The sequence below is a fragment of the Lotus japonicus genome, chromosome 1 (assembly GCF_012489685.1).
Source record: "Lotus japonicus ecotype B-129 chromosome 1, LjGifu_v1.2".
NCBI lineage: Eukaryota > Viridiplantae > Streptophyta > Magnoliopsida > Fabales > Fabaceae > Lotus > Lotus japonicus.
The window spans coordinates 54,775,883-54,795,332 of NC_080041.1; the positions used below are offsets into that span (position 1 = coordinate 54,775,883).

The following is a 19,450-nucleotide window of genomic DNA, read 5'->3' on the forward strand; positions in this document are numbered from 1 at the left end:
TATATATTATTCAAAATCATATTCATCTCTTAGTCACTAACGTGACTATTATTTTCTTTCACATTTCTTTAATTTATTTAAGAAACTAATAATAATGATTATCTTAATAATAATACAATCATTTTATGTAAACATTAAACACGCAAAGTACAATAACCACATCAACTTAAGCTTAACAACCCTTATCGCTCTTAAGCCGATAGATAATTAGTTAGTTAAACGCTTAATTTTTCTGGGTCTTACACATTTCAACTGCAAAACTAATCTGGTCTCCTACAACCTGAGAATACATTAAGCTCCCAACTACATATGCATAATAAATTTTCTCCACATGATTCTGTTCCAAATCATTCTCTAGACATTCCATGAGACTTAATTTTCTCCTTCCTGATTTGGAACATGAGGTTATGAATATTTATCCATTTTGAATCTCTCTAAAAGTAATATATGGTTTCTAATCAGACAAGCCTAAAAATCCTTGTGATCTATTCATGAATACTTTTATTCATATCACATAACTTTTCATACACATATCTTTCGTTTTGAAATTACAAAAAAAAACTTCTTAGTCTCACTTGAAAGACTAAGTTTGCAAGCAAGATATCATTAACATACAAAACCAAAATATAAACTTACTCACACTGACCTTTCCTATATATATATATCAATCAACCATGTTTTCCTTAAATCCAAAGGATACAATATAATGATCAAACTTAAGACACCATTATGAGGAAGCATATTTAAGTCCATATATTGACTTCTTATGTTTACACATTATGTGTTTCTTTCCTTTCTCTATAAATCTCATTGGCTGATCCATATAGAAATTCTCCTCTAAATCCCCATATCGAAAGGTAGTTTTCACATCCATATGATGTAACTCTAGACAATAATGAGTCACAAATGTCATGATAATTCTGAGAGAGATGATTCATAGAGAATGGTGAAATAATTCAATGTCATCCTTTTTGAAACTAGTCTGACCTTATAACGTTCTATGTTACCTTAAGATTCAAGTTTGGTCTTAAGAACGTACTTACAACTAACTATTTTGCATCTTTCTGGTAACACAACAAAGTCTCAAACCTCATTCTATTTCATAGGTTTTAACTCATCTTTCATGACATCTAACCACTTATCAGCATTATCACCTTTTATGGCTTGTGAAAGTGTTACTGAGTCATTTTCAATTCCTAAGTCAATTATTGACTCTTTAAGATAAACCACAAAATCATCAGAATAGCGTATCTTCTTTAATGCTAATTGTTGAGGGTTTTTCACTATAGGATCAATAACTTCAACTTCATTGTGAGTAGTGGGGTCATTTATTTGTTGTTCTACATTATTATTAATCGGTTTAATAACATGAGGAACAACAACTTTATTAGAGACAAAAATTAATAAAACTTGCACTCTCATTTCTTGAATTTCACCTTTGTGTGGTGTTTCACTCCCACTAACTTCACCATCCTTAATGAACCTAGTATTCTCAATTTCAACAATTATTGAAGTATGGTTTGGACAGTAAAATCTATACCCATTTGACTAAACAAAACAACCAATGAAATAATCACCGGTTGTTCTTGCCTTCAATTTCTTTTCTTGTGGACCAATCCTAATTTCTGCCAGGCTTTCTCAAACGTGCAGTTGCCTTAAACTAGGTTTCCTTCCTATCCACAGTTCAAAAGAGTCTTTGAAACTGCCTTACTAGGACCCTTATTTAATAAATACATGACAGTCTTTATAAGCATAAGTCCACAATGAAATGGGTAAAGATGAATTACTTAACATATTTCTAACCATATCCAATAAGGTTCTATTACGCCTTTCTAATACAACTTTTGTTTCGATGTACTCGACATTGTGTATTGCACACATATGTCACGCATTTCATGGATTTAGAAAACAGAAATGGATACTATGCACTTTCATCATATCTTCCATAATACTCACCACCTCGATCAGACCTTACAATTTTCACTTTTCTATCTAATTACCTTTCAACTTTATTATTATAAATCTCTAATGCATTTACAGCTTGAGATTTATCATGTAATAAATAGATACATCCATAATGTGAAAATCATCAATGAAAGTGATAAAATATCTTTCCTTAGTGAAAGATTCAACATCAAAAGTGGACTGGGCGAGACCCCAGGGTCCCTCGCCCAGGGGCGCTAGCCTAAGGCAAGGAGCGCATCAAGGACTTGAGCCTTTGTCCCGAAGGCCCAGCTGGCCCATTAGGATGATTTAGAGGCGCTAGGCCCAACGCTCTCATTCTCTCTAGGAATCTCACATCACGTTCCTTGCACAGTAGGTACTATACATCATCTCAATGTTCATGATGGAACATTTGGCGACGTCTGTGGGAAACGGTAGATTTTGATTCCCGGACTACGTGGATTGTAATTGAATTTGGAGAATTCCGATTCTCTGTGTGAATTTCTTCAGTTTTCAGTTTTTCACTTGAAGTTCTTCGGTTCACCAATCAGGATCGATGGAAACACGTCGTCGACGACGCGACGAAGATCAGGAGCGGCGGCGCGGTTCGCCTCCACGTCACGTGAGAGGCAGGGCGCGACGCGAGCAAGTTCGCCGTGAAGAAACCGATCAGTTAACTCCTCCTCCACCACCACCACCACCACCTCCACCTCTTTCTCCAACGCCTCCGTTACCTTCTCCGCCGGAGCAGCAGAGATCACCAGCGCACTCACCCGGAGCTTCGGGAGAGGAGAATGCGGGGCACCTCAGGCACCGATTTCTGGCCAAGACTGGAGGCGTTTGATCCGTAGTGTTGATGATATACGACAGCGGAACGATTACTTGCAAGAACAGCTAGAGTATTATCGTTCCAAGCAGCAGGATGAAGGGGAACGCGAGGCGGAAGCCGTGTCTGAATTCGAACCGTTCTCAGCGGTAGTAAGGGAGGTTGCCATACCAGATAACATGAAGAATATTGTCCTTGAGACATACAGCGGGAAAGTTGATCCCAAAGAGCACCTGCTATATTTCAACACAAAAATGGTGATCAGTGCCGCTTCCGACGCTGTGAAGTGCAGGATGTTCCCAGCTACGTTCAAAGGCACAGCCATGGCGTGGTTTACCACGCTACCCCGAGGATCCATCACTAATTTCCGTGACTTCTCATCAAAATTCCTCGTCCAGTTTTCCGCCAGTAAAACCAAGCAGGTGACAATTGAGGATCTCTACAATGTCCGCCAATCCGAGGGCGAGACTCTGAAGCAGTATGTAAAACGATTCAGCGCAGCATCAGTCAAAATTGAGGAGTCAGAGCCGCATGCCTGTGCGCGTGCCTTTAAGAACGGGTTGCAGCCGGGGAAGCTAAACAGCAAGTTGAGCCGCAAGCCGGCTCGGTCCATGGCGAAGATCCAGACGCGAGCAAACACCTACATCCTGGACGAGGAAGATGATGCTTTCAAGCGAAGGCGCGCGAAAAAGGAGAAGGACGGCGAACCAGGGGACGCTTTGCCGGAAGTTAAGCGGAATAAGGAGAGGGGAGAGGGCAGCAGAAAGCGAGACAGGAAGCTGAGGATAGGGGAAAAAGCTACGAAGGAGCCATTGTACCCTAAGAGAGAAAATTTTGAGCGCCGCAGATCGTGGCATCAAGCCGACCCTCGCCGGCGAGAGGAGTCAGGTAAGAGTCTTAACGCACATCTGACGGAGTTGCTTCGAGAGGTCAAGGTAACTCACGCGGTTGAGGAAGGCGAGAAAGAGGCCGACCCGCCCCGAGTTGTGTTGGATAAAACAAAGTGGTGCGAGTACCACCGCTCGGCAGGTCACGACACGGGAGATTGCTTTACCCTGAAGAACGAGATCGAGAGGCTCATTCGAGCGGGACGATCGCAGATGAACGACCGTGGCGATCGGTGGAATGGAGAGCGGCAGCAAGGGAACCGGTACAAAGGTGGCCGTCAGCAGGATGACCGAAGGCGGGAGCCGCCAGTTGGGACAATAAACACAATCGCGGGTGGCTTCGGCGGGGGCGGAGATACAGCGTCGGCGAGGCGAAGACACGTGAGAACAGTGATATCAGTGCAACAGTACGAAACTCCATTCGGTTTCCGGCATCCAGATATTGTGATATCGTCGGCGGATTTTGAAGGGATCAGGACACACAAAGACGATCATGTGGTTGTGATGATAAGGATCAACAGTTTTAACGTGCGGCGGGTTCTTTTGGACCAAGGGAGCTCCGCTGACATCATTTATGGGGATGTTTTTGATCAATTAGGATTGACGGACAAAGATTTGATGCCCTATACAGGAACATTGGTATGCTTCTCGGGCGAGCAAGTCTAGGTACGCGGATATGTAGATCTGGACACAGTCTTTAGTATCGACGATAACACTAAGCTACTCTGTGTAAGGTATCTTGTATTGCAGGTTGTGGCATCCAACAACGTCATCATTGGAAGGAACACACTCAATCGCCTTTGTGCACTAATCTCGACGGCACACATGGCGGTGAAATATCCGCTGATAAGTGGAAAGGTGGGAAAGATTGTAGTTGATCAAAGGAGGGCGAGGGAATGTTACAACAACTATCTCAGCTTTTATGGAAAGAAACGAGCTGGCGAGGGACACAGGTGTCATGAGGTTGAGGTCATCCAAGGTAATCAGGGCAGGCCGGGGGGATTGAAGCAGGAAGTTGACAGGAAGATAGCAAGATCAAGGAGCAATGCAGGACAGGTCGGGGTAGATGGCAGAACGGGTAAGGATGGACAGTTCACGAATGCTCAAGCAGAGGAGCGTTGGGCAAATGTGATCGCAGACTTAGAAGCGTATAAATTCAACAGGGGGGTGTTGGCGATCGAGCCCAGGCTCACGGTTAATTAGGAGAGACGCTTAGAGAAGCTGGTAGAGGACAACTTTGACCTCTTCAGCAAGATGAGGAGAAGGGAAAGGGAATTACGATTCAGGAAATGGACCAGCGGATCGTCCAGCAGGGCAGGGGCGAGAAAAGAGACGATAAGGCGCGCGAGTGGTCCAAGGACAGAAAGAAGGCGAGGAGAAGGAAACCAGTGAGTCGTCACCCGGGTAAAGCAAAAAGAGAGTCAAAATACTGGAAGCCTGTGGGTTCGGTAGTTTTCAAGCCAAGGACGTCCAAGCACGACAGGCAGAAGGGCAAGATGGGAGAAGTTCCTCACCACCACGAGGCGGGCATGGAAGGAAGCCAGCCCAGAAATAATGACGAATGGCTAGCGAGCACGTCTGGCTCGAAAGATGTGGTGATGGGGATGATACTTTGACCCGAGGGGTTGGGAGCGGAAGCGTGTGGAGAGCGGAGCCGAGGACGCGGCAAAGGAAGCAGGAACGGGGACACAACAACAAAACAAAAAATTAGGACCAAAAATAAAGAAGCACTCTTTTTCTCGCCACGGGAGTTTTTTAATGAGGCAACCCTCCAATGTAAAATTTGTACAAATCAAATACAAAAGGATATTCTCAAGTAATACTCCTAGCTGGACTACAATATGACGGTCGCTCGGTGGGAAAAAATCCCCGAAGGTGGCGATCCCAACACGACCTTGATGTCTAGGGATCACTCCGGGAAAGTCCGACGCGAACCACTGCTACCCAGATAGCAACTCAACTAACATGTCACGTTCGCCCGGTGGGAAAAATTTCCTGAAGGTGGCAATCCCAACACGACCTTGATGTCTGGGCATTGCTCCGGAAAGTCTGGCGCGAATCGCTGACCTCTCGTTGGCGATGTGTGCGGGAAAGCTCCTTGTCCAAGGGCAAGCAGTTTATCCCAAAAGTCTCCCCGAAATATGGGCAAACGAGACCTCCCCAAAATTTGGGCGAGAACAAAAACTAGGAATAAGTCTGGGTAAACCTATGTGGTCATTGGGTCCCTAGCACCGTAAGCCCTCGCCGGGATAAAACCGGCGAGGCCGCACCTGCTCTTACGGGAAATATTGGTGCGGGGAGAAAGCCTCAGCCCAAGGCTGAGCTAAAGTCCTAGTTTCACTAGCACACATTCAAAATCGCTACACGAGCACAAAATGCAAGGCCCAAAGAGCACGAGGGCGCGAACGAGGAGAAAAATAAGCAAACGAAACCACAGCAAATTTTCATTAAATAACGTCGGACGATATTATTTCAAAAAACAAAAAAAAGAAGGTAAGAAAAATCAATACAAAATATTCACACTACACTAACGTTTTCTGCTTCTCTTGCGTTTTCACCAGCCGCAAAATATGCAGCATTGAAGCCCGGGGGATCGTCCGGGCCGACCAATCCCTGGGGGGTGACCTTCTTGAAAGCTCTCGTCCCGCTGAGGTCAATCCCCTCATAAAGATATTGGACTTGAGCTTTGGCGAGCAAGAAACCGCGACCACGCTCTTCCACGGCATCGGCTGCAGCCCTGGTCGCCAGCCATGCCAGGAGAGTTCTGACCTCAGAATCCGCACGGTATTCCGCGTCCGCGATAGCTTTGGCTTTTGTTTCTAATTCAGATTTCACCTCGGCGAGAGATTCGTTTGTCGACCCCAATTCACTTTGAAGGAGCGCGATCTCTTTGTCTTTGACGAGGCAGGCAGCCCTGCCCGCGGCAATCGCCTCAGCCTTGGCCTTCAATTCCTGCTGCAAATCGTCCCGCTCGCCCTCCAGCTCCTCCATTCTCTCTTCAAAAGCGGACAAGTCCTCCTCGCGACGGCTCATCTCGATGCCCAAGTTGTTCAGTTTAGTCATTTGGGCCGCAACTTGGGTCAGCAACTTGTCACGCTCGTCGTGCGCTTGGAGTGTGGCATGGCGGTAACCCTCAGCCCTCTGGCGGAGCTCTTCAACTTCAGCAACTGTGGCTGAATCCTACGACAACCTGGCAAAAAGGCACCCCGCACGCAAAATGCCCGAGATAGCTTCTCGCGCCACCCCATCAAGGTCGGGAGTTTCAGCTCCTCTCATGTTGTCAAGGAAGGGGTTGGTTAGCATAAAGTCAACAGGGGAGTGCAGCTGATGTGGGACAAAGCATGTCTGCTCATCACCAATCGGATGGCTAGTGGCGGGGGAAGAATGACGAAGCGGAAGCGAAGCAGTGGGAATTTGGTCTTCATTGTCGTCAATCATGGTGGGAACAGGAGAGACCCTAGGTGAGCTTGCCTCATCTTGGCGACATGAACGGATAGGGGAGAGGGTTGTTTGAGGAGCACCCGAGGGAACATCTTCAGAAGCATGTTGATCGGCGATGACTCCTTCAAGAAGGGGCGAGTACCCCGCATCGCCCATGGGGTCTGGCTTTTCCCTGCCCTCCAGATCTTGGCGAGGGGTAGATGTTTCGCCAGCCCTGGGTCTCTTGGTTTTCCTTTTCTTCTTCTTTGACTTTTGAGGTGAGGGGGTCGCGACCCTCGTTTCTTCATTTGTGCCAAGGGCGACCCTTTCGGATTTTCGGGGGTTTTAGTTGGGGAAGGTTGGATCGTATCGTCGGTGGACGTCGGAGCCGGCTCGTCAATCTCCAGCGGAAGGATGGGGTTAGGAATTGAATCGCCAAGCCTCAGGGCAGTGACGTTTGGGGCCACCACGGCTGTTTCAGAAGGGGCAGCACCGGATTTTCTGGTCCGTTTCTTTTGAGGAGAGGCGGCGACCTTGGCATCAGCATCCGCGACAGCACGTTTCCTCTTGACCTCGTTAGTATTGAAAATGGGAGGAAACTCAAGTGATTCAGCAGCTAGGGGGCGCTTGAGCGCGACCTCGGTGAAGTTCATTCCTCCTAGAGGTGAGCGTAGGGTGTTCTTGCGAGCGGCTTCAAGCAACTGAGAGCACTCAAGGATGGGGAGCCCAGCAAAAAAGCCAAGGATGGCTTTATCTTCATCACTCAGCGATGTATCAGATAGTTGCGGGACATCACGAGGACTCTTGGTCCAGTAGAAAGGTGTAACGCCCCAATTTCTCAACTGAGGAATCACATTAAGTAACCTAACAAAGTCTAAGGACTATTCTGCAATCCCTAAAATCCAAGGGTATATTTTTTTTTTGGAAATGACTAAATACCATAGGGTTGGAAACACATCATAACTTTATTTAAATAACTTATTTCCCAATATACAGTAATAATAGTTTACAATACCATAAGTAAGGTTCAGAATAAACATGCGCACTTTAACAGTGGCGGAAGCAAGGCTTTAATAACAGAGTTCTCATATAGAAAAGGAGACTCAAACATAGTCCACAATAAGAGAAGTAAAGCTGCTTCTTACACCTCTACTCCACCGCCTACAACCCGATCTCCAACTAGAGCTTCGGCGGAAGGATCTCCATCGCCTAATAGCGTTAAGCGCCCAAACAACAAGTAGCAAATAGAAAGGGTTAACTCCATGCCATTACCACATATGAAAGAGAAAACATGTTATTCGAACTTAATCATATAACGTGATAATTAAACTAATAGCATATATCAAGTTAAATGACGATTCATTGAACAATATAGCATCAAATCAAACATCAGTACGATCGAATGTTAGTGTCCTATAATGCGACTATATGCTTCTACCAAAATGGATCGATCAATATCGTCTCACAAGACGGGACAATCACGCGGGACCACACCCACCTCATCGCCACTTAGCGCCACTACGGACGGGACAATCGCGTGGGACCACACCCACCTCATCTCCACTTTAGAACATCTCGAAAGATGGGACAATCCCGCAGGACCACACCCACCTCATTGCCACTTTATAACGCCTCGAAAGATGGGACAATCATGTGGGACCACACCCACCTCATTGCCACTTAAGGACCAAAGCTTATATGCCAAGTCAGTCAACAACAATGCCCAGCAAATGATCAATTCAGAGTAACCACATGTTATTCCTATTATCAACGAACATAAATCAACTCAATTGCATACCAACTCAGTTCAATGACAGAAACTAGTAAACGGTCGAAGCCTCTCAGAAAACGGAGACACACGACTCAATAAGTTCACTCGGCCGAAGCCTCCAGAAAACATTTTCCCAGTTCAGCATAATAATCATAATCCAATGCCAATCAATATAAACATCTTCATCTCAAACGCAGGCAGTGCGATAAAAGCAGGCAAGACTCAAAGACGCTCTAAAACTGAGTTACCCTTACCTTCGTGAGTAGAAGTTGTGCATGGAAGTTGCGAACCTAGAACAAGGAAACACAATCATCAACACAAGACCTACTAGAAGTAATCAATCTAATAACACTAATCGAAACCGGAAAGAAAGCTTTTAAAGCTTCAGAGTTCCTATTTAGGCACGAATTGACAACAGAACTTTGTTTGCTAAAACGCGCATAACTTGAGCTACAGAACTCGGAATGACACGAAACCAAAGCCAAAATTTCGACAGTCGAAAGAGTTACGCTATAGCTCAGGTCATACAGACCCAAAAATTATTTTTGGACAAGGTACCATAACACTAAGTTTCGGCCACTTTAGAAAATAAGGTTTCCGAACTTTTTCTTCGATCTAAATCAACTCCTAGGTATTCTTAGGCGATATCTAGGCCAGGGAAGCTCTTAGAAAATTATCGGATCGAAAACTCGAACAGGGGTATTTTGGTCAAGATTTTTAGCTCGGAAACTCAAAGTCGGAATTTCGAAAAATAAATTGGATGAGGTCGATACCCACGACGTTTATGACCACTAATCCTACTGATGCTAAGCTCATTCGAGAGTTTTTGATTCAAAAAGCGGAACCTCAGCATAAAAAGGGGTATTTGAGCAGAATTGAAGCTCTGCGGCGATTCGACGAGATTCGGTGAAATGTAATCCGCTAAACATGTTCTTGGGCATGCAGGGAATAAGTTTAGACAGAGAAATCAAGTTATTTGGATAGTTTTACAAAAAGCTCAAAACTTTGAGCACAGAAAGACATAGAGAAAAGCGACAGAATTTACGATCAGAGGTAAGGAAAAGCATCAGTACCTCGAGGCCTACACGTAGCAACGAACAGAGCGACGATCAGACAAGAATCGGCGAAAAGCTCTCCTCCCTTTCTCTCCTTGAAGCTCGTGGGTTTGGTGGGTGAAGGGTGAGGATTTTTGAGTTTTTCTCCTATTTATAGGAGATGGTAAACGCGAGAAAATGAAAATTTCGCGATTCTGATTTTTCCTGCACATTCCTCTGTGAATTATAAGATAGAATCCGGCGCCAGAATTCCAGAACTCGAAACAGGTTTCTCAGAATTTAAGCAAACGATTCACTAACGGTGTTAATCGATTTAACCCGAAAAGTTACTTTTTGCAGTTGATGTCGGATGACAAAACTTCCTTCTAAAGAAAGATTGGAAACATCGAAAGAAATGGGTGTATGCATGTGGAATCTTCATTTGAAGCTCCGAATATAAAAAGTCTTCATCGACAGTTTACTTTAGGGTTCTTGAGCTATCAGGGATTCAGTTTCGGCAAACCTCCGAGAATCGAAATCGATCATTCGTACATTCCAGGGTTTCGTGTCGAAACACTTGTCGTGGAAAGGAATAAGAGAAATTCTTATATTCCTTTGAATATTTTTGAATATCGTTTCTACAGTGCTTTAAGAGCAAATTAGCCCTTTACTAACGTTTTCGCCCTAAGGCGGAAGTGAATGAAACTCGTGCTATAACCTATAGCGACTATATAACTATTCTTAACCATTTCCTGAACTTTCTTCTTCATAACGCTAATCCAAACATTAAACACGAGTCAAGTTTCCCTCACGCTTACACAAAATACTATGCGTGAGTTGGAAATTAATTATTTATTTAATTCTAAAATCTTGGGTCTTACAAAAGGGAACAGAGCGGTCCCGTCCCGGCGGGTGAAAGCTTCAGGGTAGGTAGGGTGTACGAGTATGCGGAAATACAGACACCCGAGTCCCTTCTTGATGTTGCTCTTGTAAGGGTAGAGGCGCTTACGGCCCGTACGAGATTTCAGAGAGATCCACCCAGGAGTCGGGGTCTTCAAGGATTTTGGCTCCACGCCGTAGAAGTAGAAAAAAAGGGAGGTTTTTGCTTCAAGACCAACGGCGTCGTAGAGAAGGCCCAAGCGTTCAGATGAAGTTGGCTTGGGGCTACATTGACTTCCCTCATAACCTGGCAGGCGAAGGGGGAGAAGGGTAGTTTGATCCCCAGGTCGAGGAAGAGGTACTCGTAAACATAAAAGAAATGGGGTTGCTTCACGCCTTGTTCGATCGTGCGGTGCTGCCAGGGGCGGCTGATTTCCAAGCCCCGACCGGTGATGAGGACATCTTCAAGGGATTTCTCGTGGCAGAGTCCGCCAGCCTAGCGGATCGTCTCGGCGATAGACTTGTCAGTGGACTGCTCAGAGGGTTGGCATATGCCCTCCTGAGTGGGGTCTTGAGTTATGGACTGGGGTAGGGTGGCGAAAATTTTGTGCCAGAAAGCGTTCTTTTCATCTTCAGTAAGAGGAAAGCCCCCGGAGGGGGGAGGGTTAATGGGAGAAGGAGATGCGGGAGCGGCGCTGCGGGATCGAGAGGATCCTTTGGTTCGGCGTTGGGGAGTCATTTTTGCTAGAAGGAAGAGGGTGCTAGTTTCTCAATTTCAGCAGATTGTAGGAATTCTAGAGGTGGTGAATGAGTAAGGGAAGGAGATTTTAAAAGTTGGGATAAGTAGCGGTTGGGGAATCGTGTCTCATCATGGCAAAAGTGGAATGATCACTCAAGGGAGTGCGGCGCGAATATCGGGACACGAATGTAGCGCATTAAATGAAAAGTTACAACAGTTGAAGCTTATTGGTTTAAATTCAAATTGTCAGGATTTACCACGATTCGAAGGGACGTTTCAAAGGTAGTGGTTGAGATTCCCTGGATTTGCTGACCTTTATGTCACTTCAGGGCGCAACGCGTGGCGCAGGCTCGGCACATGTCAAAAGTTACGGCTCAGGGCACGTGCGGGACTATGGCGGGGCGAGTAAATCTAGCATCATCGCTGCAAGCTCGCTTGTGGACTCAAGCCACCAAGGGAACATGATGAGGCGTTTAAAATTTTAAATTACCAAGCCATGTTGGCAATTGTTCTTTACTTCCGTACCTTATGCTTAGCATTAGTTAGCTTCTTACGTCCATCGCCTTGTCTCTTTTGTTTAAAGACACACTTAGCTCTCATGCTTCGAGCTCGGTGTCTTTTGGACTTGTGGACTGGGCGAGACCCCAGGGTCCCTCGCCCAGGGGCACTGGCCTAAGGCAAGGAGCGCATCAGGGACTTGGGCCTTTGTCCCGAAAGCCCAGCTGGCCCATTAGGATGATTTAGAGGCGCTAGGCCCAACTCCCCCAACTATAAATAGGGGAAGGATACCAAATGTAAAGGACTTGGAGCTCATTTGAGAAATAACAAGCTAAGAAATTCAGTTATTTTCTCTCTCTAAGCAGTTACGCTCTCATTCTCTCTAGGAATCTCACATCACGTTCCTCGCACCGTAGATACTATACCTCATCTCAATGTTCATGATGGAACAAAAAGGTTGCTTCTTGTGGCTTCTTTCTTTATGTGTGTTTTGTTTATTTACCTTTAATACATTCCACGCATACATTCAAATTAGTAAAATCTAATTCCTGAGGGACTTCATTCTTTACTAATCTTTTGATTCTTTCTTTAGAAACACGTTCCAGACGTTTATGCCACTAAGCATCACATTCACCAAGCAATCATGGTTAACATAATCGATGAAATCATTTCCTTGACTCTTAATTTTGATTTCTTCTTGAAGTAGCATACTATGCATTTCATGCACATTCCATTTATCTTTCATGGTGTATAGTTCATTTGGAAAGAATCATACTCGGACTACGGTCAAGGACATTCTCATCCACATCCATTTTCAATGTCTTAAGTCTTGTTGCAATGTTTGTCATTTCAATGACATATTCATACATAGTACATGAGCCGTCAAATTTAATGATGGTCAAAGTACTCATTATTGTCTCAGCAAGAGACTTATTTGTAGTTTGCAAGCGCTCTTCCACAAACTTCAACATTTCTTTAACACTTTCAGTTAAGAGCATATTTAATGTTGCTAACTTTACTCATTCACATATACATTAGACTTTAACATTTCCCAATTTTTATAATGGTGTTTCTATTCTTCAGTTTTCATATTAATAATAGTACTTGTTTTCTCTTCTCTAAGATAAATCCAATTTCATGTCATCAAGATAAAATTGGATTGTTCACTTAATCTAGAGAAGATAAGTCCATTGAAAAATTGGAACAAATGAGGATTGCGAATGTAAAGCAACAAGTACTATAAATGGTACAAATTTGAAAAATATCAAGACTTTGAGTTACATAAAAACATGCTAAATAAATTCAGACTATTTCATAAATATTTATTAATTTTCACCTTTGAGAATCCATCAATATACAATACTAGACATAATGATGCTTATGGAAATTTACTTAGTTTGACAATGACACATGCATCCACTTGAAACATTTACTATCTTTGGATGTATAATAAATATAACTAATAGTATAGCCACACTACCAGTATTCATGCTCATTGAATATAAGAACAAACGATCAACCTTTGGGCAATCATTAACTGTCCTATAATAATGAACTTCAATTTACTTATAAACCAATTATTTTCATATCATTTATAGCATCAAAGTTATGAGTAAATAAACAACAACTATATAATTTGGAGTTAACTAAACATAAAGATTTGACCACTTTGATGATTAACAAATCAATCAGAATATTACTCCAAATAAATGAAATGTAATCATAAAATTCAAAATTAAACAAACATAAAGATATAATCACTTTAGTGATTAATAAATCTATCATAATATAATTCCAAAATATAAATATTTCATAAATAAACAATCAGAAAATATAAGAATTACATTCATCCTAATTTTAATAATTTCATACAAAGTGCAAAATATTTATTTTACTTTCTTCATAATATACAAGTTATGGAATTTGACCATCAAAAAAAAATTATGGAATTTATGTTTCACATAAATATCTAACGACAATATCAACAATAAAAGATAATTTATGGCTGGTTCAGTGGCAATGTGCTACTCGTCTTTAATGCAGGATCTGAGTTCGATTCCTGTCATGCACCGTTTCACTTTTAAATTTAAAAATTAAAAAGTTTAAAAATGAAAACAAAATGGTGTTGGTCCAATTCGAGCCCACACACCCGCTAAACTTGAGTGAGCAAAACCACCAGGCCAACGTTCATTTATTGTCATCATTTACAGTTATAACTACTTTAAACCCAAATATTAGTTCATTCAAGAATTCTAAGAACCCGAATTGCAGAAATTAAAGAGACGGGGGTTGAGAAGATCACACCAGAGAGTTCTCTTGGTTCACCTCAATTGTTCGGATGAGGCTACATCAAGTCCCATGACATATGAGATTTGTTCCACTATGATAAGATACCAAAGCAATTACACCAATAACCTTGAATCCTAATAATCAACTAAGAACAAGAACCCTACTTTCTCTTCCACACACCAAACCCTATAGTGCACAATTAAACCCTTGAATTGATCAATAAAGAAGAAGAAATATGCAGGCAAAAATGGTGTTCATCCCCAATCAATTGAGAGAGAAGACCAAAAATGAATAATACCTTGAATCCCTTTGAAAATTAGCTCTCAAATCTCTAATCTCATGTAAAAGTGTATTGCGTTGTGTTTATGAGAGTGAAAAAACCTTATATATTCGCACCAAACTCCTCATACACTTGGGTATCACTTCTGAACTGACCCAAGAGAGATAAGAAAGTGTTTTTGTTGAAAACACGTCGGGTAATTGATTTCCCACTACTTGCAATCAATTACCACAGGGCACCGTTTCAGCTCTGTAATCTGTTACCCAAATATGGTAATCCATTACCCAGGCTTATTGTTTGCACTATGAAAAACACTTAAAAACACTTTTAAAACCACTTTTTTCTGGGGTTTCTAACGCTTTTAACTATGAAAGCATTTAAGTTCATATTAAACACATTTCAGAGATTTAGAGAGTCTTTTAACTAACGAACTTAGGTGTTCTTCCTAATAATTAAAAACCTATTTATAAAGCAATAAAGAAAGCAATAAATCTAGCTATTATAATCTTCATTCCTCTAACTAGAGGTCTTCAACTCTTTTTCTTCTTTGTAATGTTGTGATCATCAAAATCATGCCTAACTGTTCTTGGAATGAACATTAAAGGGAGGGATAGTACCTAGTGAGTGGAAGAATGTGCTAGAGGGAGAAAGAGAATGAGAGAGAGAGAGTGCTGAATTTCATATGTTATTTTATCAAATGAGCTCTCAGAGTCCCTTACAATTGGTAACTACCTCCTATTTATAGAGCTTGGGAACTACCTATTGGGCCAATTGGGCCTCCTAAGTTGAGGCCCAACTTGAGGCCAGGCTCTCACCCTTGGGCGGGCTGAACCCTAGGCGTCGCCCCTCTAGGGGCTTGCCCAGTCCACTAGTCCACAAGACACCGAGCTCGAAGTATGAGAGCTAAGTGTGTCTTTTAAATGCTCTTACATGCATCCTATGGCGTGCTGGAATCTAAGCTGCCAACATGGCTTGAGGGAAAAAAGAAGAAAACTACGTCGCCGACATGGCGTAAGCGAAAGGAAACAAGCATCTTTAGTCGCCCAGTCCACTGGTCTTGGCGAGCAACCCAAACCGGCAAGCCCATAGGTCCGCAGGCGGCGGGAACGATCGCTTTGCACTGACGATTAGCTGGAGTAGGCGAGCGTCTTTCGTCGGCGGGCTAGGCGGCAGGCGTTAACCATGTACTGATCATCCAAGTGTTGGCTGGCGATGCCCTTGGCAGGCGGCTAAACTTCATTGGCGCCATCGCTTGTTAGGCGATGGCGTTTAGTCTTCATGGTGGCGAGGTGTTTGGATTTCACGGTGGCGAGGGAACAAGCCGCCGATATTGCCTATGACACTTGTTGAATGATTGCTTTCGCCGTAAATCTTTTTGTCGCCCCTTCGTAAATCGCCGCATTCTTATTGTTAAAAAATTTAAGAATGAATTTCATAGTTAAACGCCCCGACGCACCGGAGTAATAAAATACTCAACATCCTGAGTGACCAAGCACTCGCCTTCCACCTTATTCATTCGCCGACCTTATATCTTGCTCTATTTTTCACGCGTCATGTAATTGAATTACGCCTAACGATTTCGTGCATTAATTTTTACTAGGGCTTATTGCTTGACATTTCTCCGTCAAGACTTTAAACATTTTCCACAAAGGGATAAATGGCCTCCATTCTTGAGGGCTTCGCCCGGGGCTTTGCCCGCTCGGGGCTTACAATGCTTGGGTCCCAATGGCCATTTGGGGGTCCCAAGACTTTTGCCTAGTTAACGGCGCTCGTCGTATTCTGGCGAGACTTACCCAGCACATCGTTTACGGGACCGGCGATCACATCAGACTTTCCGGGGGGAGATTCCCAGGCGTCAAAGGCCATTTGTGGAATCGCCGCCACCTTCAGGGTTCCAGCAAGCCCCTTTGGGGATCAAGCTTGTCCCACCTAGTGATCGCCGTAATTCTTTACATCGATCGGCAATTCCGATCGTCAGGGAATCCCTGGAATCTTTGGACATGAATTTCATGAATTTTCGTTTTATTGAAAAAGAGCACGCTTTTGTCATGGCGATACTTTGGAGAGTTTGGAGATATTTTTAGAGAAATTGAAGACATCTAACTTTGGAGAATTCATCTTGTTCATCAGAAGTTCTTCCTTGGAGCTTTCCACCTTTCCAGCTTTCTCGTCCACGATCAACTGTAATAATAGCGCAGGCTCAAACCGTTGAATGACCTGGGTAGTCGCCTTCCATCAAGCTCTTCCAAGTGATAGGCCCCTCTACCAAAAACTTTGACAATGCGGTAGGGACCTTCCCAGTTCGGAGTCAGCTTGTTTCCTGGGGTTCCCGATCGCCACTTGAGGACCAAATCGCCAACTTGCATATCCCGGACGCGAACCCTGCTATTGTACTTGGCGGCCACGCGCTGCTTCATCGTCGTCTCTCGAATGTGCGCCTCGTCACGCGTTTTAGACAAAAGATCCAACTCCATCGCCATATTGGCTTGATTCTCGCCCTCAAAATCCAGCTGAGTCCGCCATGTGAAATTGTCAATCTCCACCGGCAACATAGCATCTACCCCATAGGTCATCCTAAAGGGAGTTTCTCTTGTAGTAGATTGCTCAGTGGTGTTGTACGACCATAGTACCACAGGGAGTTCATCCAGCCAGGCTCCCTTAGCTTCCTCAAGCCGTCGCCTTAATCCGCGCAGAATCACCCTGTTTGCAGATTCTACTTGTCCGTTCATTTGCGGATGCTCCACAGAGGCGAACCTCATCTGTATACCCATTTCCTTGCAAAATTCCCTTGTGTGGTTGCTTGAAAACTGGGTCCCGTTGTCGGATACGATTGCCCTTGGGATCCCGAACCTGCAAACAATGCGCTTCCAGTAAAAGTTAACTATTTTTGCAGAGGTTATTTTGGCTAGGGGCTCAGCTTCAATCCATTTAGTAAAGTAGTCCACCGCCACTAATATAAACTTCTTCTGCGACCTGGCGATCGGAAATGGTCCTACCAAATCCACACCCCACATGGCGAAAGGCCATGGGGCGCTCATTGTTACCAGTTCCTTTGGCGGTGCCTTGGACAAATCCGCAAACACTTGACATTTTTTACACCGCTTCACAAAGTCCATACAATCCTTTCTGAGGGTGGGCCAGTAGAACCCCGCCCTTAACACCTTACAGGCCAAAGACCTTCCCCCGATGTGGCTTGCACATACTCCTTCATGCACCTCAGACATTATCGCCTCATATTTCTCTGGCGGCACACACTTTAACAGCGGCGTCGAAAAACCACGGCGATACAAATGTCCGTCAATGAGAGTATAGTGGCTCGCCTCTCGCCGTTGCTCCTTCGTGCACTGCTCCACTTCCGTCGGGTCCCCCGCCAAGATAGATAATATGGGTCCCATCCACGTCGCCCCTCTGTTCACACATGCTATGAGCTCACCTTCAATGCTGGGGCACGCTAGCGTTTCCTGAATCACACTTTTGTTGTTGTCGGGCTTCCGTGTGCTCGCCAATTTGGCCAACGCGTCCGCTCGCTGATTTTTTGCTCGAAGAACATACTCTACCACAACTTCTTGAAAAAGTATCATCAAATATCGCACTCGCTCAAGGTATTTGATCAGATTGGGATCCTTGACCTGGAAAGTTCCCTTCACTTGACTCTCTACCAACTGCGAGTCCGTTCTTATCAACAACCTTCCGATTTTTACTTCAAGCGCCAACTTCAATCCGGCAATGAGAGCTTCGTATTCTGCCTGGTTGTTTGTTGCCTTGAACTCAAATTTCAGCGATTGCTCCAATACTAGATCTCCTGGTCCTTCCAACGTTACTCCCGCGCCACTGCCACTGCTATTGGAGGATCCATCTACAAAGAGAGTCCACTGGGTGTCCACTCTTTCAACCAGGTCTGGGGTCAACTCCACCACAAAATCAGGCAGTGACTGTGCGCCAACTGTGCCTCGCTTATCATATTGTAACCCATATTCAGATAATTCAACCGACCAGGCGACTAATCTACCTGACAAATCCGGCTTTTGTAACACTTGTCTCAGAGGCAAATCCGTCTGCACCTTCACTGGAAAGCTCTGAAAATAAGGTCTCAACCGCCGGGCGGTGACAAGGACCGCCAGTGCCGCCTTTTCAATCTTCTGGTATCTGATCTCTGCGCCTTGGAGTGTGTGGCTAACAAAATAAACAATTCGCTGCTCGCCATCTATTTCCTGCAGTATCACAGAACTCAGAGCACTATCACTCACAGCAAAATACAAGTGCAGCGGGTGTCCCTGCATTGGTTTTGACAAGATTGGCGGTGATGACAGGAGTTCCTTGAGGCGACCAAAAGCTTCTTCACACTCCATCGTCCACTCAAATGCAGCATTTTTTCGAAGACACTTGAAAAAAGGGGAGGATCTATCACCAGACTTAGGAAGAAATCGAGATAAAGCTGCTATTCGCCCTGTTAAACGTTGGACCTCTTTCACATTAGAGGGGCTTATCATCTGCTGAATCGCCTTGCATTTATCTGGGTTTATCTCTATTCCTCTGGACGTGATCATGAAGCCTAAAAACTTGCCGCCTTGAATACCAAAAGAACATTTCTCCGGGTTGAGGCGCATATTGTGCTTCCTTATCTCGCCAAATGCTTCTTCCAGATCTTGATGATGGTCCAAGCCACGCGCTGATTTAACGATCATATCATCAACATAAACTTCCATATTTCTCCCAACCTGCCCAGCAAAAACCCTATCCATCAATCTTTGGTAGGTCGCCCCAGCATTCTTTAATCCAAACGGCATGGTGCGATAGCAATAGTTGACTCTGGCGGCCATGAAAGCTGTTTTGTCCTCATCTGTCGGGTGCATGCGGATTTGATGATAACCAGAGTAAGCATC

General features: G+C 44.2%; 1 protein-coding gene across 1 annotated transcript; it reads left to right on the plus strand.

Annotated features, from left to right (window-relative positions):
- The first annotated feature begins 3,093 nt into the window (after positions 1-3,093).
- On the plus strand, positions 3,094-4,860 carry LOC130738772 (uncharacterized). The gene is made up of 2 exons (XM_057590923.1): positions 3,094-4,296; positions 4,408-4,860. Exons 1-2 carry the CDS (start codon positions 3,094-3,096, stop codon positions 4,858-4,860), a joined length of 1,656 nt encoding a protein of 551 aa, XP_057446906.1.
- The last annotated feature ends 14,590 nt before the right edge of the window (positions 4,861-19,450 follow it).

Coding starts and splice junctions, on each gene's coding strand:
- LOC130738772 (XM_057590923.1), top strand. CDS start 3,094: ATGGCGTGGTTTACCACGCTACCCCGAGGATCCATCACTAATTTCCGT. Junction 4,297..4,407: donor TGCCCTATACAGGAACATTG/GTATGCTTCTCG, acceptor CTTGTATTGCAG/GTTGTGGCATCCAACAACGT.